Genomic DNA, 21,775 nt, shown 5'->3' with positions numbered 1-21,775 from the left:
CTTTGACTGTTCGTGAATCAAAGAACAAAAAAAGAGCTAGACAGTGAGACATGAATGACATGTGAGGGGAACAGGGAGTCTGGGAAAGTTTTTTCTATTGAGTGTTCTTAATGTTTGCAACATCAATCCTGGACCTTCTTCTTGTTAGATAAATTGTTTTATGCTGGTTTATAGGATAATGAACTCCCATAATTTCCCCTGTAACTTAACAAAAACAAATTTACAAATATCTTCAACTTGCAGAAAGGAAACTCTTCAAAATTAAAGCGACAACATATAATCAGAAAAAAAAATACCACATTACAAACAAAAGTCATACAGCTGCATATTTTTTGTAGGTTTAAAATTACTTAAAGTTAAAAAATAAATCTTCTCCTTTACTCTTAAGAACATTTCTTGTCCCTTGTAAATTTAAAGATAGAGTTACCCCAAACTTGATAATAAACCTTCTCCTTTGCTCATAGAAAATTGCCTGTACACATGTACTAAAGATATGTAATGATTTCTAGATCTGCAAATATTACATGCACCACATTTATCACTGTACTGCTCATGCTGCAAATACAACCATTCATGCCTGAAAGGCGTGTTTGACTATATGGCTTAAATAAACAGCACTTTCAGTTATATGCACAACTACACACAACCAAAGGTGAAAACTAGCTATTTATAGGGGGCAATACTCACTCTACTGTGATCAAACATACACTGAAAACAGTGGGATCACAGCACTGCTGTACCACTATCCAACATGATTCTAGTCTTGGACTACCATCCTGAATTTCTCTTTTAGACTGGTAAACAGGAGATACAAGGTTGAGTTAACACTAGAAAGGACAACAAAAATAGGGATGCAAAAAAAAACAGGATATCATTTTCCCCTCATGACAGAAGGAAACAAGTAACATGCTATTGTGCCACATCCTCTATCTAATTTGGCTACCTAGAACTGTAGCTCTCAAATGCACCTCTAATTTGTGCCCAAATTCAGTCCATGAATGGCAAAACCCCCTCATTCCGGATTCATACTCTGCTCCCCAGTCAAGCTATCAACTTCCAAAAACAAACAAGGACCAATATATCAATGTTCACTCACTTGATTCTTCTCCTCCATTAATCTAGCCCTTTCAATACTCAAAGCAGATCCAAGGTATAGTTGTTTTTGTAGCCTGTTTTCTTTACATTATTAACAAGTATTTTAGCAAATCACTTTTGTATATCAAATCAATGGAATGTATTAACAAAATTTTTTTTTTTCTATTACATCAACACAATGCATTAACAAATGTTAACTATATGCTTAAAGATTTTTTTATATACAGTTTTTGTCAATTACATAAATAATTCTCATATACAAGTTGCTGCCATTTTTTCTCTTCTAACTCAGGAGATGCTTCTTTCCTAAGAATTGAACCTTTCGGTCAAAGGCAGTCGATCGTATGGGAGTATTGGTCTCATAAAATGGATTCATTGCAAACTAAGAAAAAAAAAAAACAGAAAAAAGAAGGGTCATCAGAAAAAAAATGCATTACGAAAAGTAACACACAAAACTAATATACCAATTCATGTTAACATGTCTGATAAATGCTTAAGATATCTGCATTGTAGACATACTGTAAATACTAATATGCCGTCCAAATGTATGCAAAATGATTATATGACAAGATGTTTTCTGTTTGGGATAGGGACATTTTATTAATAAACATGTTTATATAAGCTGTATTTTCAAGCTTTATTTTTATTAAACATCTTGCCAGTGATGGCAAAAATATCAGCTCTTTGTAACTGCAATGACGTAATTATTTTATTATCTAACAAAGATGTGTAAAACAGCAATAAAAAATTACCATATACAGAAGCAAGAAGTTAACATGGCAAAATAAATCATGAATCTGCACTGGGGTGGATGCAAGAGTGCTTAAAGATGCCAGATTAACAAAATAAGAAGTATGATGATGTACCCAAGAAATGGAAATAAAGACAATTCTCAAATGGATTTCAAAGTTTTATAACATAGTAGCTACACAGGTTGCCATTTTTCAGAATGCAAAAGAGGACTGGGTGTTAGTACCTACAAGTGAAGACATTACATCCTGAGCCACTACATGCATCACTAATATTCAGCAGTGGGAACTACATTGCTAAACTACAATATCATACCTTCCTGCATCTTCAACAGCTATGACACAGGAATGTAACATCTTTTTAGACCACAGTTCTCAAATGTCACACTTTATGAGCTAAATCACTACAGCACTCAGAAATATTTGACATTGCAAGGAGCTGGCAATTTTCCAGTATACATCTATAAAAATTTACTATCATCTGTGATCTGCAAACATTACTGTTTTTGATATCCCTGTTTGCATTTACATCATCATGTCTGAGCTAGTGTCACACATTAAATGTCAAACACTGTTACATACTTTGTTAAAAAAAATGAGAGGTATGTGCCAAACCCCAGTACGTAACATACTGTTTCATAGCAGGTGCACTATGCTTACTCTTTTGGCTTCTCCCGGTTAGGGGTTGCCACAGCGGAACTCTGGTCCGCTCATGATTGGCAGTGGATTTTACGGTGTCAAGTTGCCAGCCCGACGCCCAACCTTCAACGAAGGCATGCCCATTCAAGCTCGCACCTACCTGCATGTCTTTAACGTCATTCGACTGCAGGGAGGACATACAGACTCCACACAGAAGGCACTCCAGTCGGGAATCGAATGGGAGACCATTTTGCTGTGTGACGACAAAGCTAACCGCTGTACCACTGCAGCTTATAGCAGGTGCATATAAATGATGAAATTACCATTTGAAAATCAAAACATCTATGTTTTATACATACTATGCTCTCTCATTTGCCTTCTTAGTCTACATGACCACAACATCACAATGATGTTATGTGAGGTACTGGTCAGGAATTTGCAAAGCATTCTGGATAATTGAAATCAGTTACTTCATTAGAATTAAAATCATTTAGTTATGTTTTGGCTCTAACACTACATCTCATAAGTCAATGTCAAATTAAAGCTGCTTACATGTAATAGCTAACTGAATAAATATATATATGTATATCTATATATATATATATATATATATATCTATATATATATATATATATATATATATATATATATATATATATATATATATCTATATATATATATTACAGGAAGGTCATTTTCTATGGCTACAGTTAGCTCAGAAACATAGTAGCCTGTGTCCCACTATATAATTTGTGGTGTCTCAGTACAACAAATATAAACTCCTATAATGTCATGAGTGGCAGGTTACAGCTAAGAATGGAAAGGGTCCACAAAAGAAAACACAGAAATATCCGCTTTCTACAGCAAAACTCCCATGACATTCCTTAATGCAGAAAATGTGTGTCGTACCCTTTAAGTTATATTGTTGTTTCATGAACTCCCTTTGACATTTAAATACCAAAAATGTTTAGTTTGTGGACTGAAATGTATTTACAGCAAAAGACCTTTTAGAATACATCACTACAATAGTAAATCATACTTGGATATACACATACCTTTTGTTTCCTTTGTCCCAGATGGATTTCTTCAGCTGTCCGTATCTTCCCCTGTGAGGACCAATGTTGGTCTCATACCAGCAAATGTACTAATACAGACCAAGTAAGGCTCGTGTATATATAACCAGTTCCGTCACGCTCTGTTTTTGATTATTTGAGCCTAGAGGTCCTGAAGAAAAGTGTGCTTATAGCACAAATATCCAGTGCTGAATTAAAAAAGGAGTATACACAAACCTTCAAAAAAATTAACAAGACAATGTACTGGGACACCTACTTTGACTTGCTTAGTTTAGTTACAGGCAAGCCTTCTTGTCCTCTCGCAAAGTGTTGGTCATATTATGAAGCAAGTTTAAGTACCAAATGTTTTAGAGTTGAACATAAACTCTTTACTATATACAATATAAAATTATAGTTTATAATGCAAACTGTGTGCATTGTTTTCGCATTCTGCTTTGATGATAAGGGCAGCCCCCAGAAATTGGCTGAAAACCCCTACTGTGATGTCATGAAAGACTGAACCTACAATACTTCACTACTTAAACTACTAAATAAGCTATTAAATTCCTACTGATGCTTTTAGCCTGGAGGTACATCACTTCATACAAAGACGAGTCATCAACTCTACCTTGCAGGTAGTATATCTCACATTGAGAATTACCATATACAACAATGTAGTCGGGAAACCAAAACCTAAAAAAGACGTTCTTCTGAAGTTGTTTTTTCCTTACCCACAGTGTTTTGCAGTTGTATGTAAATCACTCTCCACTACCTACCATGACATCATTTTGTCAGTGTGGTTATACAGAAAAGCTGAATAAATCATAAAACAAAATAATTTTTGCAAATTCCATTTCAGTTTTAACATGATGAGAAACTGTGGGAATGCATTTAGTTGGAAAACAATGATGTAACATGATCAATACACTTTGAGATAAAACGCTTATCTGATTTCCTGAAAGTATGGGTCCTCCTGGTATCATATCATAGCTGTCTAAACGCACCCAGCATATTTAAGAGATGCCACCTTCTTTCTTGCAGTACATTTCAGGGAAAAAACAATGACAGTTTAAACAACAGAGAGCCTTCTGATATCACCTTGGACATGGAGAAGTGGTCTTCAGATATACACTTGCATTAAGAAAGACTGTGTAAGGAGGCTAGTATGTGAAAGCTTGCAACTCTGAAACCCTTCCCCAGGTTATTGCAATGAGGAAGTTGCCCCCCCCAAAATAGTTACTCAATGACTACTGTTGGTAAAATTAGCTTTTCCAAAATGAAAGTGAAATCTCAGAGGACAGATGCATCTTCTAGAAGGTGTTAAATACATTTCATATTTAATAATGATCTTAGTTGATGGGCCTACTGCAAAAATTTTAGACACACCGACTCTGATGTAAGAATATTCTAAGCTTGATTGAAATTGATGGTTTAGGTAATCCAAATACCACTGGGACCATGCATCTCAATGGATTTAGACATTTTGTGAGAGCCTGAAAGACAAATCTCCATGTTTGGAGGCAAGATTTCCTTGTGGCAGATCTAGCGTCCTTTAGGATGTTTACAACTTGGCTGGGGAGGTAATCACTACTAGGAATGAACTAGTGTCATTGTCATGGAAGGATAAAACCCAGACTATAATTTAGGCAACCTGAATTTGATTACTGGCTTGGGCACCTGCTGAAGTTGGAATAAGGGAAGAAAGAAGTGACCTGACTTTGCATGTTTTCCTCTCCTTTGGGGTAAGGTGCAGGAGTGCATACCCAGGTGCGCATCCCTGTGGCTGAATTCTCATTTGACATAGGAGACCCCTTAGGAGCAATGGCTTCAAGGGAAGAGGGTTGTCTTGAGAGGTTATGTCATCCACAGAAGCAGATGACTGCCTTCGCTGACACCCACTGCAAACAAACCCTGGACATGCACAGTGAGGTCAAGCCTGAAAATGCAAAAAACTAACTACTCTTGTTGGCTACCCAAAGGACTACCTCTCTTGGTTGGATCTCAGCCTGGTTCATGGGGAAAGAATGGGTTAACTGACCAAGAGCTGGACTTGCTGGTTGGCAGGCAGCAGAGACAACCAAAAGAAATCACCATTTTGAAATCAAAATTTGTTCTCCAGACTGATTCAATGTCCCAAGTCACAGGCTAATTTCTTTAGAAGCAAGGGAGTACCAAACAACATGTTAATCAGTGTGCAGCTAACTCATTAGCGTTAAAGCAATTTACCTTTATATGACATAGCTAAATATACTTGGTCTTTAAAAGGGCAATGTGGTACCATGCACTATGTTATTGTGATCACTGTGAATTAACCATAACACTACAGTGGGCATATCATGGGCTATTTCACATCAAAGTGAAAGTTTTTTGAAAAATAATACTTTCATGGGGCCAGACATACCTGAATTCTCATCAGTGCCATTTGGGCATCATCTGAGCCTTTACTTAATCTGTTCTATCCCTAGTGTCTGTGCTTAATGCCTAATGCCTAGAGAATAGCCACTGTAACTTTATTAAAGAAAGGTGGCCGCTCTAAGAATCTGGATAATTATAGGCCATTCAGCCTCACAAGCCTTGTATACAAATGCATAGAATGATGCATCAAAGCAGAACCCATTTATATAGACACAGGCAGCTTAACTGATCCAGACCTCAATCAGTTTGATATTCTGAAAGGCATGTCCGGTCTCCCAAATGTAGTAAGCTTCTTTGAACATGATAAAGAGGCTGTGGACAGCAGTCACTCAGTTCATGCTGCTTATCTTAACCTAACTAAGGCTTTTGACACTATTCCACATGTTGATACTACTAGAAAGTTATAGAAACTTTGATAACGAATTTGAAATCCAGCAGAAAGGCTTACAGAATCACAGCTGTTTGTCTTTTAGGCTTTTCCCGGGTTAGGGGTTGCCACAACAGAACTCCGGTCCGCTAAGGATTGGCAGTAGATTTTTATGGTGCCGAGTTGCCAGCCTGATGCCCAACCTTCAGCGAAGGCACTCCCATTTACGCATATCTTTCGGAGGCCACTCGCCCACGGGGAGGACATGCAGACTCCACACAGAAGGCACTCCAGCCGAGAATCGAACAGGAGAACCTCTTGCTGTGAGGCAACAATGCTACCGCTGTACCACCGTGGCTATTATATAATCACAGCTCAAGTTGTGAAAGTTGCTAGTACCGTCTTTGAATGTAAAACTGTAACTACTGGGGTGCCACAGGGATTAGTGTTGGTCTCTCTCTTGATCATCATTTATTTTGCAGACATCAAGCCAATATCCCTGAAATGTGGTTGACCAAGGTTTGCTGATGACTGCAAGTTGGGCACCATTATCTGCTCACCCACTGATACTACACAACTCCATAAATGGCTGGAATATGCATACACCTACTGTACCCAAAATGGCCTAAACCTAAATGCAAAAAGGTGCAGCTAACAGCATTCAGCAAAAAAGCTGCTCATACCTCATATCTTTTAAATGACACTTGTCTTCATAAAGACATCGTCATAAGAGAATTTGGTACTTATACAGACAACTCCCTCAATGAGTCATCACTTTTCTGTCATAATCATGAAAACTTTCTATCTGAACCAGGTAAGTTCCAAGGGAATATCTGCGAGATCCAAAAAAGTTATCCTAACTCAAGACTCTATCATCATCAAAACCATCATCGAATGTAGAGTGGTGTGTATAAAATCTAAGCATACTACAATTGGAAAGGCCCTAAAGATTTTATAACAATGAAATAAAAGTCTCAACTATCCTGATATATAGTATGACTCACTTTAACACCCAATATGCTTCCAGCTGCTCCACAGTAATCTAGATCTCACTATTTGAGCCATGAAACCAAAGGATCTTCTAACACCTGCATTAGGGACCCAAATCTACACCTACAAATAAACATTATGCATTGGAGTGACATGTAACTATCTCAACATATTTCCAGTCTATGGAATACACTACCTATACAGATTAAAGAAAATTATGACACTGGCTACTTTTAAGGTTAGTCTTGATGACTTGATGGGTAGACACAAATTTACACCAAGGTTACCAAGTAAGTCCTTACTCAGTTTTGGAGGTGAACAAAAAAAAAAAAAAAAAAAAAAAGATGGAAAGAGATTTGTAAGTATTTTACTTAAAAGTGTACATGGCTGGGTAGCTCATGATTCTAGTGATCACTTGCTAAGGATTATATCATTTGTTTTTATGGCTGCAGTAGACAAGTCGAAAAACAAGGAGGTAAACTGGTAATGACAGTCCCATATTTCAAACCTAAGGAACCCTCTGCCATATGCATGGTATGCGGAGGCAGGCATCCTTTTGGCTTGTGGAGGGAGAAGTAGAAAGGTCTACAAAGTTAGGTCTACAAAGTTAGCATCTTGAATTTTAAAAACATTTACAAACTTGTTAAGTTTTGACAAGTAAAAGATGGGCCTTCATGGCCCTTCTTTCCTTGAAACCAGAAAAAATCTGGAGTAGAATCATGTACCATCTTTTTTGGTACTCTTCTTATGATCACTGGGGAACTAGTTGTCCCTGGTTTCTGAGAAATCATAGAATGTCAAAAAATTTTGCTCTGTTTTGAATCTGCAGGTCTCACTTGTCCTCAATGATAGCCTCCCACTGTTTTATGAACAGACTCAACCTACCTCTGACTTTATAGCAAAAAGAAGGGCACAAGGAGGGTTTAGTCAATGGCAGGACTGGGATAGGATTTGAGGGAAGACAGGGGGAAGATGAGCATGGTTGAGTCACAGCTGATGCGTTGGTGCCATGGCCATGAGGCAACCAGGCTTTCCTTTCAAATTTGCTAGCTATTTTGTCTTACAGAGCCCTTATCTACTCTTTTGCATTTGCCCCCTTCTTGCTTAGGCTGGGGAAACCAGCCTTAGTGGGTACTTTCTGATATACAAAGGTGCTTGGAAGTTTAAAAACATGCACAATCAACTGCATAGTTCTCACGTCATGAAAGAAGTCTCTTGAACGCTTTCTTTGCAGGGGGTGCAAAGAAAATCTCCTTGCTTAGGGCTACATTATGGACTTCCGCTTTAACATGATCTGGCACGGACTGAATCTTCATCTAGGCATGTTTCCCTAGAGCAAATTCTGCACACTAAGTTCTTCAGGATGCATCCACTGCATCATAACCAAATTTCACATATTACTTGTTAACCTAAGCCCCAAGGATAGGTAGTACAGCTTAAGCATCTACCTTTCAGGTTCCTGTCCTTCACACCCTCTAACTTTGCCTTCAGCTGAGTAAGGAGAGACACCAGATATTTCAGTATGTGAGCCTAGCACCCAGAAAAAGTACAGTTTTGTACCTACCATAAATGTAGATGTTCGAGGATCCACATTGCTGCAGTCCTAACACTTGGGTAGTCCGCTGTCCCAGTCGGCCCGAATACCAAAGTATATGGCTGACGTCGGTCAAGGCGCATTAGTCTGACGTCAGAACGTCAGGGTACAAATGCGCATGACCGACGTCATATCCTCAGTCTTTTCTTGCCCCAGATGTCAGAAGACCCTAAAAAGATAAGGCCAAAACCAAAAAACACCAAACACTCCTGCACCAAAAATATGTACAATATATACAAAATTACAAGAGTATAACCTCACCCACACAACCACCCCTAAACACAGAGGGAAGGAGGGAGGGTAAATTGGACTGCAGCAATGTGGATCCTCGAACATCTACATTTATGGTAGGTACAAAACTGTACTATGTTCTTCATTCCACATTGCTGCAGTCCTAACACTTGGGTAGAATCCCAAAGCAGAGGTAAGGGAGGCTGGCAAATCATAAAGAAGCATGAGCTGTCAACATGCCTTGCAAAATAGCTGTGGCAAAACCAGCCCTAGATTTAGAGTAGAGAGGAAGGTGGTAATGCTTAGAGAAAGTATGCACTGAACTCCAAGTAGCTGCCTCCAAAATATCCTTAGATGCCACCCCCCTTAGAAATGCTGTTGAAGTGGCAGTAGCCCTAGTGGAATGAGGCCTAATCCCAGCTGGAATCTCCTTGCCATGATGGGAATAACAAAATGCAATGCAAAACCCAATCCACTTAGAAATAGTTTGTTTTGACACAGGCTTGCCCTGAGAACTCAAAGCAAAAGAAACAAACAACTGCTGAGACTGCCTAAAATCCTTAGTCCTGCTTAAATAATAACGCAACTGCCTGTGTACATCTAAAGTGTGCAAAATCTTTTACCCCTTATTTTGGGGATCTGCATAGAAAGTAGGCAAATGAATAGTTTGGTTTAAAGCCACACTAGAAACCACCTTAGGCATAAAGGGAGGATTAGTGCGTAATGATACCCTATCCTTATGGAAAATCAAAAAGGCTCTACCGCCATAAGGGCCTGCAATTCAGAAACCCTTCTTGCAGAAGTAATGGCCAACAAAAAGCAGTCTTCCATGACAAGTATTTCAATTCAACAGTAGCATGAGGCTCAAAAGGTTGTAGAGTAAGTTTCTCCAACACAAAATTGAGATCCCAAGCAGGAGTAGGAGCTCTCGTGGGGTCTTATATTCTTTGCCCCTCTAAGAAATTGCTTGAACAAAGGATGAAAACAATGGTGGGTCACAATCATAGTGAGCTGAAATTGCTGCAGCATGAATCTTAATGGAAGAGAAAGACAAACCTTTGTCCAATAACTCAGTAAGATATTGAAGAGCCACACTCAAATTAGGCTCAGAAATCTCCAAATTCTTTGCTGCACTCCAAAATAAAAATCTCTTCCATTTTTCTGCGTACACTTTCCTTGTACTAGGTCTTCTGGCTTCCATAATCACATTTAAAACTTGTTGAGGAAGTTGAGACCTGCTGTGTTTCAAAACAGAATATGCCAGGCTGTTAGATGAAGAGAGTGAAGCTTGACATTGAGCAGATGATCGTCCCTCTGAGACAACAGGTGTGGAATCAAAGGTAAAGGCCATGGAGGCTTCCTTACCAGACTCCTCAGTAATGGGTACCAGTGTTGCCGAGGCCAATCTGGAGCTATTAAAATCATCCTTGGCTTGTCTTGTCTGACCTTTAGGAGCACCTTTGGGAGAAGAGGCAGAGGTGGAAAGGCATACACATGAAGATTTTTCCAACTGAAAGAAAGAGCATCCACTTTCCAAGCTGTGTGATGAAACCTCTTTGTGCAAAACTTTGGCAGCTGGTGGTTTAGTGGAGAAGCGAACAGATCTATGTCTGGAGTTCCCCATGACACTGTCAATTTCCGAAATACATGAAGATCCAGTTTCCACTCATGGGGATCCATGATTTGTCTGCTTAACACATCTGCTAAGGAGTTCTGTGCTCGGCAGAAACCTTGCCTGAAGAGTTAGTTGCAAGCTGAGCGCAGTCTCCCATAAAATCATTGCTTGCCTGCATAGCGGGTAAGAATGTGTTCCCCCTTGTTTGTTGATGTACCACATGACAGTTGTGTTGTCTGTTAGAATCAACACCTGCCCTGGAAGAAGTAACTCCTTGAAAGCCATTAATGCAAACTGGACTGCTAACATCTCCTTCATGTTGATATGTAGATGCTGTAGTCTGGCAGGCCACTTGTCTTGTATCCACTTTCCATTTAGATGAGCTCCCCAAGCAATGTCTGAGGCATCTGTCGTTAGAATCTGACTCGCCTCTGGCCGGGTCACAGAGAGTCCCTTGTTTAGGTGACATTCCTGAGCCCACCACAAAAATTCCTGTTGAATGCAAGGTATTAGTTGAATGACAGTGTCCAAATCCTGGCAGTGCTGTGTCCATACATTTTTGAGATACCATTGCAGCTTCCTCATATGCAGTTTGGCATTGGGAAGCACCAGAATACAAGATGCCATGAACCCTAAGGCTTGAAGGACTGTCCTTGCAGTCAGCCCGGACTGAAGAGATAGTTGATGGAAGTAAATGGAAAGATTCTTTTGTTTGTCCGGGGTTAAAAAGGCCATCTGGGCTGCTGTATTCAGTCTCACACCCAGAAAGCACATGTCTTGAGAGGGTACTAGACTGGACTTTATTTCGTTCACAGAATACCCTAGGCATCTTAGCACTGCTATCACATATTCCAAATGCTGTAAAAGGTCTTCCTTTTCTTGAGCCAGAATCAGGCAGTCGTCCAAGTAAGGACAGATTTGTATTCCTTTTAGCCTGAAGTAAGCTATCACTGGAGCCAGAACCTTTGTGAATACTCTGGGCAGTAGATAAGCCAAAGGGCAATGCAGAGAACTGATAATGGGAATTCCCAGCTCGAAACGCAGATACTTCCTGCAACTTAGTCTGATAGGCACATGAAGGTAAGCCTCCTTGAGATCTAAAGTTACCATCCAGTGATCTTTGCCCAGCAGAGGTAAAAGCTGTTGTAACGTCAACATTTTGAACTTGGGAATGTCCAGATAAGTGTTGAGGATAGATAAATCCAAAATTGGTCTCCACGTGTTCCCCTTCTTTGGTACTAGGAACAGGCGAGAATAAAATCCTAGGCCCCTTTCTGGCACAGGAACCGGCTGAATGGCCCCTATTTGGAGTAACAGAGAAATTTGCTTGTGAGCCTCTTTTCTTTGTAGAGGAGGAATGTCTGGCATGCCTTTGAAAGGAGGCAAGGTATGGAAATAAAACCTGTAACCGTGGTGAATGATATCCAATACCCATCTGTCTTGGGTAATTAAATCCCAATTTTCTTTGAAAAGAGCCAGCCTTCCTCCCAAAGGTGCTGCCAGGCGAGAATGTACTGGCAGCTGAAAAGGCAGGTCATTGGGTCTGTTCTGAAAGGACTGACCCCTGCCCTCACCAGAAGACTGAGCAGGTGAACTCCTGTTCTAGGCCTAAAAGAACCTTGAGCTCTGCCCCTACCACGTCTAGACCTACCCCTAGACTGGGAATCATAAGCAGGATATGTCCATCCCTTAGTAGGCCAATTTCTACTAAACTTGGAGGCTGCACCTGCAAAAATCTTTAACAGTCTGCATAGACTTAGCCTTGTCCTCCATTTTCTTTAAAACTGCTTCCACAGGCGAACCAAACAACACGTCAGACTGTAATGGAGCATCCAAAATCCTTGTCTTAACATGCTCAGCTAAATTCTGATCCCTCAACCAGGCGTGCCTCGAAGAACAGAACCAGTGGCAGCCACCCTCGAGGAGGCCTGCACAGCATCAAAACCACATTGCAAGGAATGCTTACCCACCTGTTCAGACACATGAACTAAATCCTGCAACTCTTTACACTCAATACCTTCCGCCAGAGCATCCACCTTAGACTTCAATTGTGAAAGGAGATAATTTTGATATTTTAACATGTGAAACTGGCAATTCAACGCCCTCATGGCTAAAGTGGAAGAAGTATACACTTTCTTTCCCCATCTATCCAAAGCCCTTGCCTCTTTATCAGGAGGAACAGGATTTTTAACAACAGAAGCCTTAACACCTTTAGGCCCCTGAGAGACAGTTTCCGGGTCTGCCCTAGGACTCTTAAAAGATACTTATGAGCTTCAGGCACCCTATAGTACCTATCTGGTTTAACTGGGGCAGGAGGCAAAGAATCAGGGTTCAGGAAGCCTCTGCAAAACATCTTCCACCACATTCAGAACAGGAGGTATAGCTAAAGGCCTATGCTGGGGTAAAAACAAAAATTCCCTAAGCCTCTTCCTGGAATCAGAGAAATCTTGACCTTCCCATTTAAAATGCTCCCTCATGGAATGAAGAGTCTCTGAAAAGAAAAATCCTCAGGAGGAGAAGCTGAAGGAGTAGAATCATCCACATCAGAATCAGAATAAGGAGGATACTCCTGCAAGTCTTCAGCCGAAGACTCAGAAGCCTACGAACACTGCTCAAAACTCTCAAACTCAGGTTCCACCCTAGGCCTCTTATCAGGAGGGGGCATAGAACCTCTAATCATAGTAATCAAATCTTCTGCCATTTTAAGCATATGTTTCTTAGGCAAAGATCCTGAAGAGCTAGGAGAAACCCCACTGAAGTTAAACCTGGCCTGCCTCTCAAAGAAGCCTTGGAAACAGAAGGGGAGGCTCTAACCACCTTAGGAAGAGAGGGAAGAACAGCCACCTGAGAAGCCCCTTCAGCCTGGCCTACCTCCTGAGAGGACACATCCTGTAACAGTAAAGTCTCTCCCTGAGACTCCAAAGAAACTCCTGGCAGAACCTCCGGCTCCACTGAGCCTTCTAAAGAACCGGCGTCCGGGACTGACGGTTCTTCCAATCTAGGCTTTGCTGCTTTGTCCTTGCGCTTTTGGGCGAAGCGGGCGGAGCATCCGGCGGCATTTTATAATTACAACGCTTCCCAAAACTAACCTGGCACAGTCTAACCTTCTCTTAATAGTGCGTTTGTTAAATCTAGCACAAGGCGGCATCCAACAACGTCGTGCTCAGGCCCTAAACAAGGTATACACAAGGTATGGTAATCCCTATGAGGTATCTGTTTCCCACAAGAAATACAGTTATTCACTTTTTCTGACATCCGGTTAAATACTGAGGCAAGAAAAACAAAATATTCCCCAACGGGGTACTTAGCCAACTTTGATTCGGTCTGAAACTCCGACTTCAGAAAATTTCAGAACGCCAACCTGCACTCGCAAAACTGCTTCTGCATCGGACCATGCGGCAAAAAAGACTGAGGATATGACGTCGGTCATGCGCATTTGTACCCTGACGTCCTGACGTCAGACTAATGCGCCTTGACCGACGTCAGCCATATACTTTGGTATTCGGGCCGACTGGGACAGCGGACTACCCAAGTGTTAGGACTGCAGCAATGTGGAATGAATAACATCTAGGGTAACAGTAGCATATGCCTTCTTCCCAAACAAGTCAAGGATTTTACTCTCTTCGTCACTGAAGGGGAATTCCTATACGGAGCTGTAGTAGCTCCCTTGCTAGAATCTACGGACCCATAGCTGGATCAGGAAAATAATTCATATAAAAGGTCCTTATGGGAGTTATGGACACTGTAAAAGCAGCTGGTCTTCCTAGAAGTAGGAGTTAAGACTCTGGCTCCAAGGATTCATTTATAAATGTATCTTCTAATACTTTCACAACTGGATAGATGGCTAAAAGCTTAGGTTCAGAAAGGCCCAGAAAGTTTCTGTACCTAATCTGGGCCTGGGAAAATTATTTACCCTCCCAAGTGAAGGATTCATTGATTCCAAGAAGGATGTTCCCAGATAAGACATTCTCTGTGGGTACAGCAGAAAGTGTTCTCAGTGCAAGACTCATAACAGGAGATTGGAGACATTTGATCCATACAGGTCAATTTCTCTCTATTCGAGTCACAGATGTCAAAGTCCTCCTGGGAATTAGTTTCCTTTTTTCTCAAATGAGAAGAAAGCCCACACATGGATGGTAAATCAGAGGTATGCTAGGTTCATCTACCCTGAAGAGCTCTCAAGAAGAAGCCTGGGAAGTGAACAAAGGAGGAAGCCTTCTCAGGCCAAACTGAAACATGATAGTGATATCCATTTAAACTTGGACTGTCTAGACCTATATGACAAAATGGAGACCTCCTTGAAGGGCTTGGGTTACAGGTAGATACCAAATACCTCAATCTGAAAAAAATACCATTCTGAAGTACACAGCAGTGTCCCTATGTTGTGCACATCCTCATTTACACAGCATAGGGACACTGATGTCCCCTTTGCTACATATGATTCTGGTGCTGGACTGACCAATGACATGGAGAATTTGGTCTACAAGGATGTAAAATTGTCTGAAAGCATAGTGGTCTCCATTGAAGACAACAAATGCCAGGTACAGGAACTGCAAGCACCTTGCCAACTGCAAAGCCTTTAGATTCTGTGGGATTGTCACTGACCTCTCAATCTGGTTTCTTTTTCGGACACTTCACTGAACAAATTTTCTTTTTAGGTGGGAGATCAGCTGTGAGTTTGGCCAACTGCACAGTGGTCCAAGACAGGGTACATGCCCTCTCTGGTGCTATGCCATTCTGGAAAGACTTAACCTTGTGCTTGACTGTCATAGGGCTGAAGCAATCATAATGGGACAACTGGGTTCATTGTGGTCCAGACTTAAGCAGAACACACATCTACTGTAAAAATCTATGTGGAATTTGCTTCTCCACAGTCAATACATTGTTAAATTTCTGTTCCTCAGAATCAGTCACCCAATACTGTCAAAAGCTAATGCAGGTCTGCATACAGTAAGCAAAGTGCAATAGATAAAACTACTTTCCCCATTTAGGTTTTAAAATGTGGAAATAAAGAAAGTACAGTTGTGTACTTACCATAAATGTAGATGTTCAAGTGCATTCACTGTTGCAGTCATCACATTTGGGATATCTGCCTGCAGGTAGCCCTCAGCCGACCTGAATAACAGAGTCTTGGATTCCTGCATCGGATGCGGTCTCTTCTTTCATGATGTCAGGTCGTAAGGGGTATAAAACATGCAGCCCACGCCATTACATCAGTTTTTCTTGCCCCAGATGTCAGGTGCCCCCACAATGGGAAGCAATAATATGTTATGGTACACCTCTATCAAAAAGCAAATAAAAGAGAAAAATTAAATATACCAAACAAGAAGGAAAGGTAGAGCCTAGAGAAGTCAGGGGGCTGGAGGGAGGGTAACTAGGACTGCAACAGTGAATACACTCAAATATCTACATTTATGGTAAGTGTACACAACTGTACTATGTTCTTCGTGTTTCACTGTTGGTCATCACATTTGGGTTGATTCCCAAAGCTAAGTAAGGGAGGAGGAAGTTACAGAGCATTAGGGCCAGCTATTAAGCCCTGCAAGACTGCAGTGGCAAAACCGGCTCTGGATTTAGAAAAAAGAGGCATGTGGCAATGCTTGGTGAAGGGTATGTACAGAGCTCCATGTAGCAGCTTCTAGGATGTCTGTGGTAGGGACTCCTCTGAGAAAGGTAGATGCAGCCCTGGTGGAATGTGATTTTATCCCCTGTGGGGTAGGTTTTCCATGGTGCTTGTAGCAGAAATTAATGCAATGGGCTATCCATTTGGAAATGGTTTGCTTTGAAATGGCCTTCCCCTCTGCCCCTGCAGCAAAGCCAACTAGCAGCTGTTCAGATTTTCTGAGAGGCTTAGTCCTGCCCAAATAAAATCTAAGTTGTCTGTGCACGTCCAGAGAGTGCAGTATTTGTTCTCCTGTTTTGTGGATTAGGGAAGAAAGTAGGCAAGTAAATGGACTGATTTAGGGCCACACTAGACACCACCTTGGACATAAAGGAAGGATTGGTCCTGAGGGAAACCCTGTCTGCATGGAAGATAATGAAGGATTCCACTGCCATGAGGGCCTGTAATTCAGACACTCTTCTTGCTGAAGTGATGGCTAGAAGGAATGCTGTTTTCCAAGAAAGAAATTTCAACTCTGCTGTTGCAGCTGGCTCAAAGGAAGGGAGAGTGTGCTTTTCCAATACAAAGTTATGGTCCCAGGCTGGAGTAGGGGCCGTCCTGGGGGGGGTCTTAAATTTTTGGCCCCTCTAAGGAATTGTTTTAGCAGAGGGTGAGAGAAGATGGGTGGCTCAGTATAATAAGGAGCTGAAATGGCAGAGGCATGAATTTTAATTGACGAGAAGGACAGGCCCTTGTGGAGCATTTCTGTTAAGTACTGAAGAATATGAGGTAAGCTGAGCACCATTGTGCCCATCCCCCCTGGTCTGGCTCCAGGAACAGTATCTTTTCCACTTTTCAGCATAGGATTTTCTAGTACTAGGCCTCCTTGCCTCCAGAATGACATCTAGCACCTGCTTACTGAGAGATGCTATTGGACAGCTCAAGGAATTAGCCAGGCTGCAAGATTCATGGTTTGAAGCTGAGGGTGCAGAATCTGGCCCGCCTGCTGGGACAGCAGGGAAGAGGTCTGAGGCAGGTGCCATGGTTCCAACAGTGTCATACTGCGCAAGAGGGGATACCAGTGCTGGCATGGCCAGTCTGGTGCAATCAGTATTGTTCTTGGCTTGTCCTGTTTGATCTTTAGCAGAACCTTCAAGAGGAGAGGCAGAGGGGGAAAGGCATAAACTGAGAGGCTTTCCCAGGTAAAAGACAGGGCATCCACTTTCCAAGCTTGACTGTGGGAAGTCCTTGTGCAGAATTTGTCCAATTGGTAGTTCTGATGGGGAGGCAAACAGGTCTATCTCTGGAGTCCCCCCATTTGTTCCTCAAGAGGTTGAATATTTTTGGCTCCAGTTTCCATTTGTGTGGGTCCATGAGATTTCTGCTTAGGTCGTCTTCCAGTGAATTTAGCTTGCCTGGCAGGAATTGAGCTTGTAGGTGCACTTGGTAGCTCAAGGCTGTGTTCCACAGAGCCATAGCTAGTCTATAGAGAGGGTACGAGTGGGTTCCCCCCTGCTTGTTTATGTACCACATAACTGTGGTGTTGTCTGTTTTTACCAATAGTTGTCCTGGAAGAATGCGGTCTTTGAAGGCTGTCAGGGAATTCTGTTCAGCTAATATTTCTTTTTGGTTGATATGCAGGTGCATCGGTCTTGGGTTCTATTTGCCCTGAAAGCACTGCCCTGCCAAGTGAGCCCCGCATGCACAGTCTGATGCGTCTGTTGTTAGGGTTTGGGCGGCAGGGGGTAGAGTGAAAGGGAGCCCCCTGTTGTGGTAGCAGGCTTCTGCCCACCAAAGGAACTCTTGTCTTTATACAAGGAATGATCAGAATCATTGATTCCAGGTCCTGAGACTGTTGACACCATAGGCTTTTTAGATACCACTGTAGTTTCCTCATATGCAGTCTTGCATATGGAATTAGTAGAATGCAAGAGGCCATGAATCCTAGGGCTTGCAGGATTTTCCTTGCAGATAGCTGGGGTTTTGTGGCCAATAGTTTGAAGTAGGTTGTCAAATGAACTTGATTCTCCGGAGTGAGGAAAGCCATCTGGGAAGTTGTGTTCAAGCTTGCTCCCAGGTATACAATCTGTTGGCAAGGTACTAGCTGAGATTTCTTTTCGTTTATAGTGCACCCCAGAGAGGTTAGAAGTTTCTTTACAAATGCCAGATGTTGTAATAGCAAGTCCTGGCTTTCTGCCTGAATCAGACAATCGTCCAAGTATGGGTATATTTGAATATTTCTCTGCCTGCAAAATGCAATGGCTGGAGCTAGACACTTTGTGAATACCCTGGACACAGTACATAAGCCAAAGGGAAGTGCAGAGAACTGATAGTGCATGGAGCCTGCCCTGAAGCATAGGTATTTCCTGCAAGATTCCCTTATTGGAATGTGCAGGTAAGCTTCCTTTAAGTCTAAGGTTGCCAACCAGGCATCTTTGCCTAGCAGAGGAAGAAGCTGTTGAAGTGTTAGCATTTTGAATTTTGGGATTACCAGAAAGGTGTTTAGAATAGAGAGGTCCAGGATAGGACACCAGGAGCGGTCTTTTCTAGGTACCAGGAAAGGTCTTGAATAAAAACCTTGTCCCCTTTGTTCTACTGGGACAGGTTGAATAGCCCTGATATTTAGAAGAGAGAAAACCTGCTGTTGGGCCTCCTCCCACTGATATGAGGGTAGGTCTGGCCAACCGTTTGGGGTTGGTAGGGAGTGGAAGTGGAAACTGTATCTTTAGGAAACTATATTCAAAACCCATTTGTCCTGGGTAATGAGTTCCCAGTTTTTTGCATGCAAGGCGAGCTTTCCTCCTAAGGGAGCAGGACTTGGGAGGAATAAGGTTAAGTCATTGTGCCATTTACCTGTAGGGGGTGGTTTACTGCTCCCTGCTTTGAAAGTGCGAGCCCCCCCCCACTACTTAGACCTGTGCGCAGTATGAGACTGTAACCTAGGTGGTCTGCTGTTCCTGGGTTTGGACTGAGAGGGCCTGGAAGAGACTGGAAAGGACCAGTTCTTTAAAGGGCAATGTCTACTAAATCTGGGAGGCTGTACTTGTAAGAAATCTTTAACAGTTTGCACAGATTTAGCTTTTTCATCCATCCTTTTGAGAACTTCTTCTGCTTTGTTGCCAAACAGGCAGTCTTGGTTTAAGGGAGCATCCAGTAATTTAGTTTTAACATGATCTGGCAAGTTTTGCTCCTTAAGCCAAGCATGCCTTCTAAGTACAGACCCAGTGACAGCAGCCCTGCAAGATGCTTCTGAAGAGTCAAAACCACAATGCAAAATATGTTTACCAACTTGTTCTGCAGAATGCATTAAATCCTGTAATTCTGTGTGTTCAGCACAGTCAGGAATCAACATCATTTTCTGTTAAGTAGTCCCATAACATGCTGCTGGTACTTTAACATATGAAACTGGCAATTTAAATCCATAATGGCCAAAGTGGCAGAAGTGTATACTTTCTTACTCCATCTTCTGCATCAGAATCCTCATAGGTAGATAAGGGCAAATCCTGGTAATCAGAAGGAACAGAAGAATCAGATTCCGGATCAGAAGAATCAGATGGAAAATCAGTTACATGTCTCTTAGAGTGGGAAGGCTGGCTTCCCCTAATTAAGGTAATAAAGTCTTCAGCCATTCTAAGCATTTGTTTTTTGGGCATATGGGCCTGAGCATGCGGTTTGGACGTCGTTTTCTAGGAGTGGAGCGAGTTTTAGGCGTAGATAAGAGGATGGCATTGGTTTAACATGCAAATCTGTAGGCCTGAATACACCCTCAGATTTGAGAAACACATTCATCCAGAGAAGGAATTTCAGTGGACCAACTCCCTTTCTGCTTCATCAGTTATAGGGCTGTCCCAAAATTTGAAGCCTTTCAGGCAAGATCCGGGGGATCCTTTGCCCTCATCCAAATCTGTCTTCTCAGGGACTGACTCAAGAAAGAAGTCTATATGCTTCCATCTGCATGTCTGTTTCCATGGAACATGTCTCTAGGGTTCTGGTGCAGACAGGACAGAATCAGACTGGGAACTAGAGTGTCAAGCTGTCTCGAAACTTATGGGTTCTGACTGTCCCAGTCGATTCGAATGAGAGGTATAAGGAACAGGTTCCACTGGGTTTTGGCACAGATCTGAACTCGGTGCATGCACTTGCCTTCTTGTTCCAGCCAAAGCCCTTTCCGTAGCCTTGAAAGCAGATGCCACTAGTGAAGCCAAGGAAACACTCCCGTCATCTAATTCAAAGTCTCCCCTTTCCATCCAAGGTCAGCTCCACGGAGGACCTCTGACCTGAGCTGTCCGGTGCAGAGGTACTGAGGGGAAGGAACAGCTCAAGAACCTGGGGGTCAACTCAACCACCTGTACCCAAAAAACAAAGTTTGGTCTCCTGGAATTATCCTGACCCAATAGCATTGGAGTAGAGACAGTAAGAAGTGTAGTCAAAGCCGAAGTTCCATGGACTGTCAGATCCAAGTGAGGTGCGCTGGAAGGGTATCAGACCAATTGGAACCAGTTCCAAAAACTGAACTGATATCACAGAAAATGTGATGAAGTTATGGGCCTACACTCAGACCTCCCCTAGAGGGCAGCACTAGGACTCCCACTTTGACTGGTGTATTCAAAAAAATTGTCTTATTTTATCAACACCTATTTCTGAGAGATTTCTGGTGAACTGAACCGACCTCTGTGATGATGCTACTGATAAGAAGAAAGGATGTTTATCTTGAAGGATTGGTGAATGGAGCTGAGGGCTCACCTGGTCCAGAGAAAAGTTGCTTGAAAGGAGGGAGATTGGACCCGAATGACAGGTGAATCCTACTGCCTCGATGTTTTTAGATATTGGACCAGACAGACTAATTGGATCTGGGGATTGACTTATTGAGGCTTTTCTCTTCCAATTTCTTTTCTTCGGCCCCTTTATAGATTTTTTCCTCTTCTCTGTATTTTTTAGGAGAAGCAGATGTAGGTCTCGACTCAGAAGACACAACTGGAGTACAAGATCCCGTCTGTGGGGAAAGCAAGTCTTTCATAATTAGTTTTTCCCTCCTACCTTCTATAGCTCTAGAGCTAAAGGTAGCATAAACTTCACAGTTTGCCTGTAAATGAGGACCACCTATACAGTACACCCACAGGGAAAGAGGGTCTTGAGGAAGGATCTTTTTTCCACAGACTGAACACTTTCTAAATCCTGAAGTTTTGCCTGACTTCAGAATACTATCAGAAATAACCACAATTCAAACTACTTCAAGGAAAAAACTACACAGCTATCCCGCAGCTAACACACACACACACACACACACACATCTACTATATCATCTTATATGAACTATTTAGAACACACACACTATAGATAAATATGACAGACACTAAATCCTTAAACTTGTGTAATCTAAGCCTAACACCAAACTATAGTAAACAAATACTACACACACAAAAAAA

General features: G+C 41.9%; 1 protein-coding gene across 1 annotated transcript in view; it reads right to left on the bottom strand.

The window, feature by feature from the left end:
• Positions 1-261: 261 nt before the first annotated feature.
• Positions 262-21,775, bottom strand: part of TRAPPC2 (trafficking protein particle complex subunit 2) — a 176,364-nt gene continuing 154,850 nt past the window's right edge. The window contains exon 5 of the mRNA XM_044072529.1: positions 262-1,477. Coding sequence (XP_043928464.1) covers positions 1,379-1,477 — 99 coding nt within the window. The 3' untranslated portion in view covers positions 262-1,378. The remainder of the gene's footprint in view (positions 1,478-21,775) is intronic.

The sequence above is a fragment of the Protopterus annectens genome, chromosome 5.part0 (assembly GCF_019279795.1).
Source record: "Protopterus annectens isolate FY-2018-M chromosome 5.part0, PAN1.0, whole genome shotgun sequence".
In the NCBI taxonomy this organism is placed as follows: domain Eukaryota; kingdom Metazoa; phylum Chordata; order Ceratodontiformes; family Protopteridae; genus Protopterus; species Protopterus annectens.
Note: the sequence above shows the minus strand (reverse complement) of the source record. Positions and strands in the feature narration are given on the sequence as shown.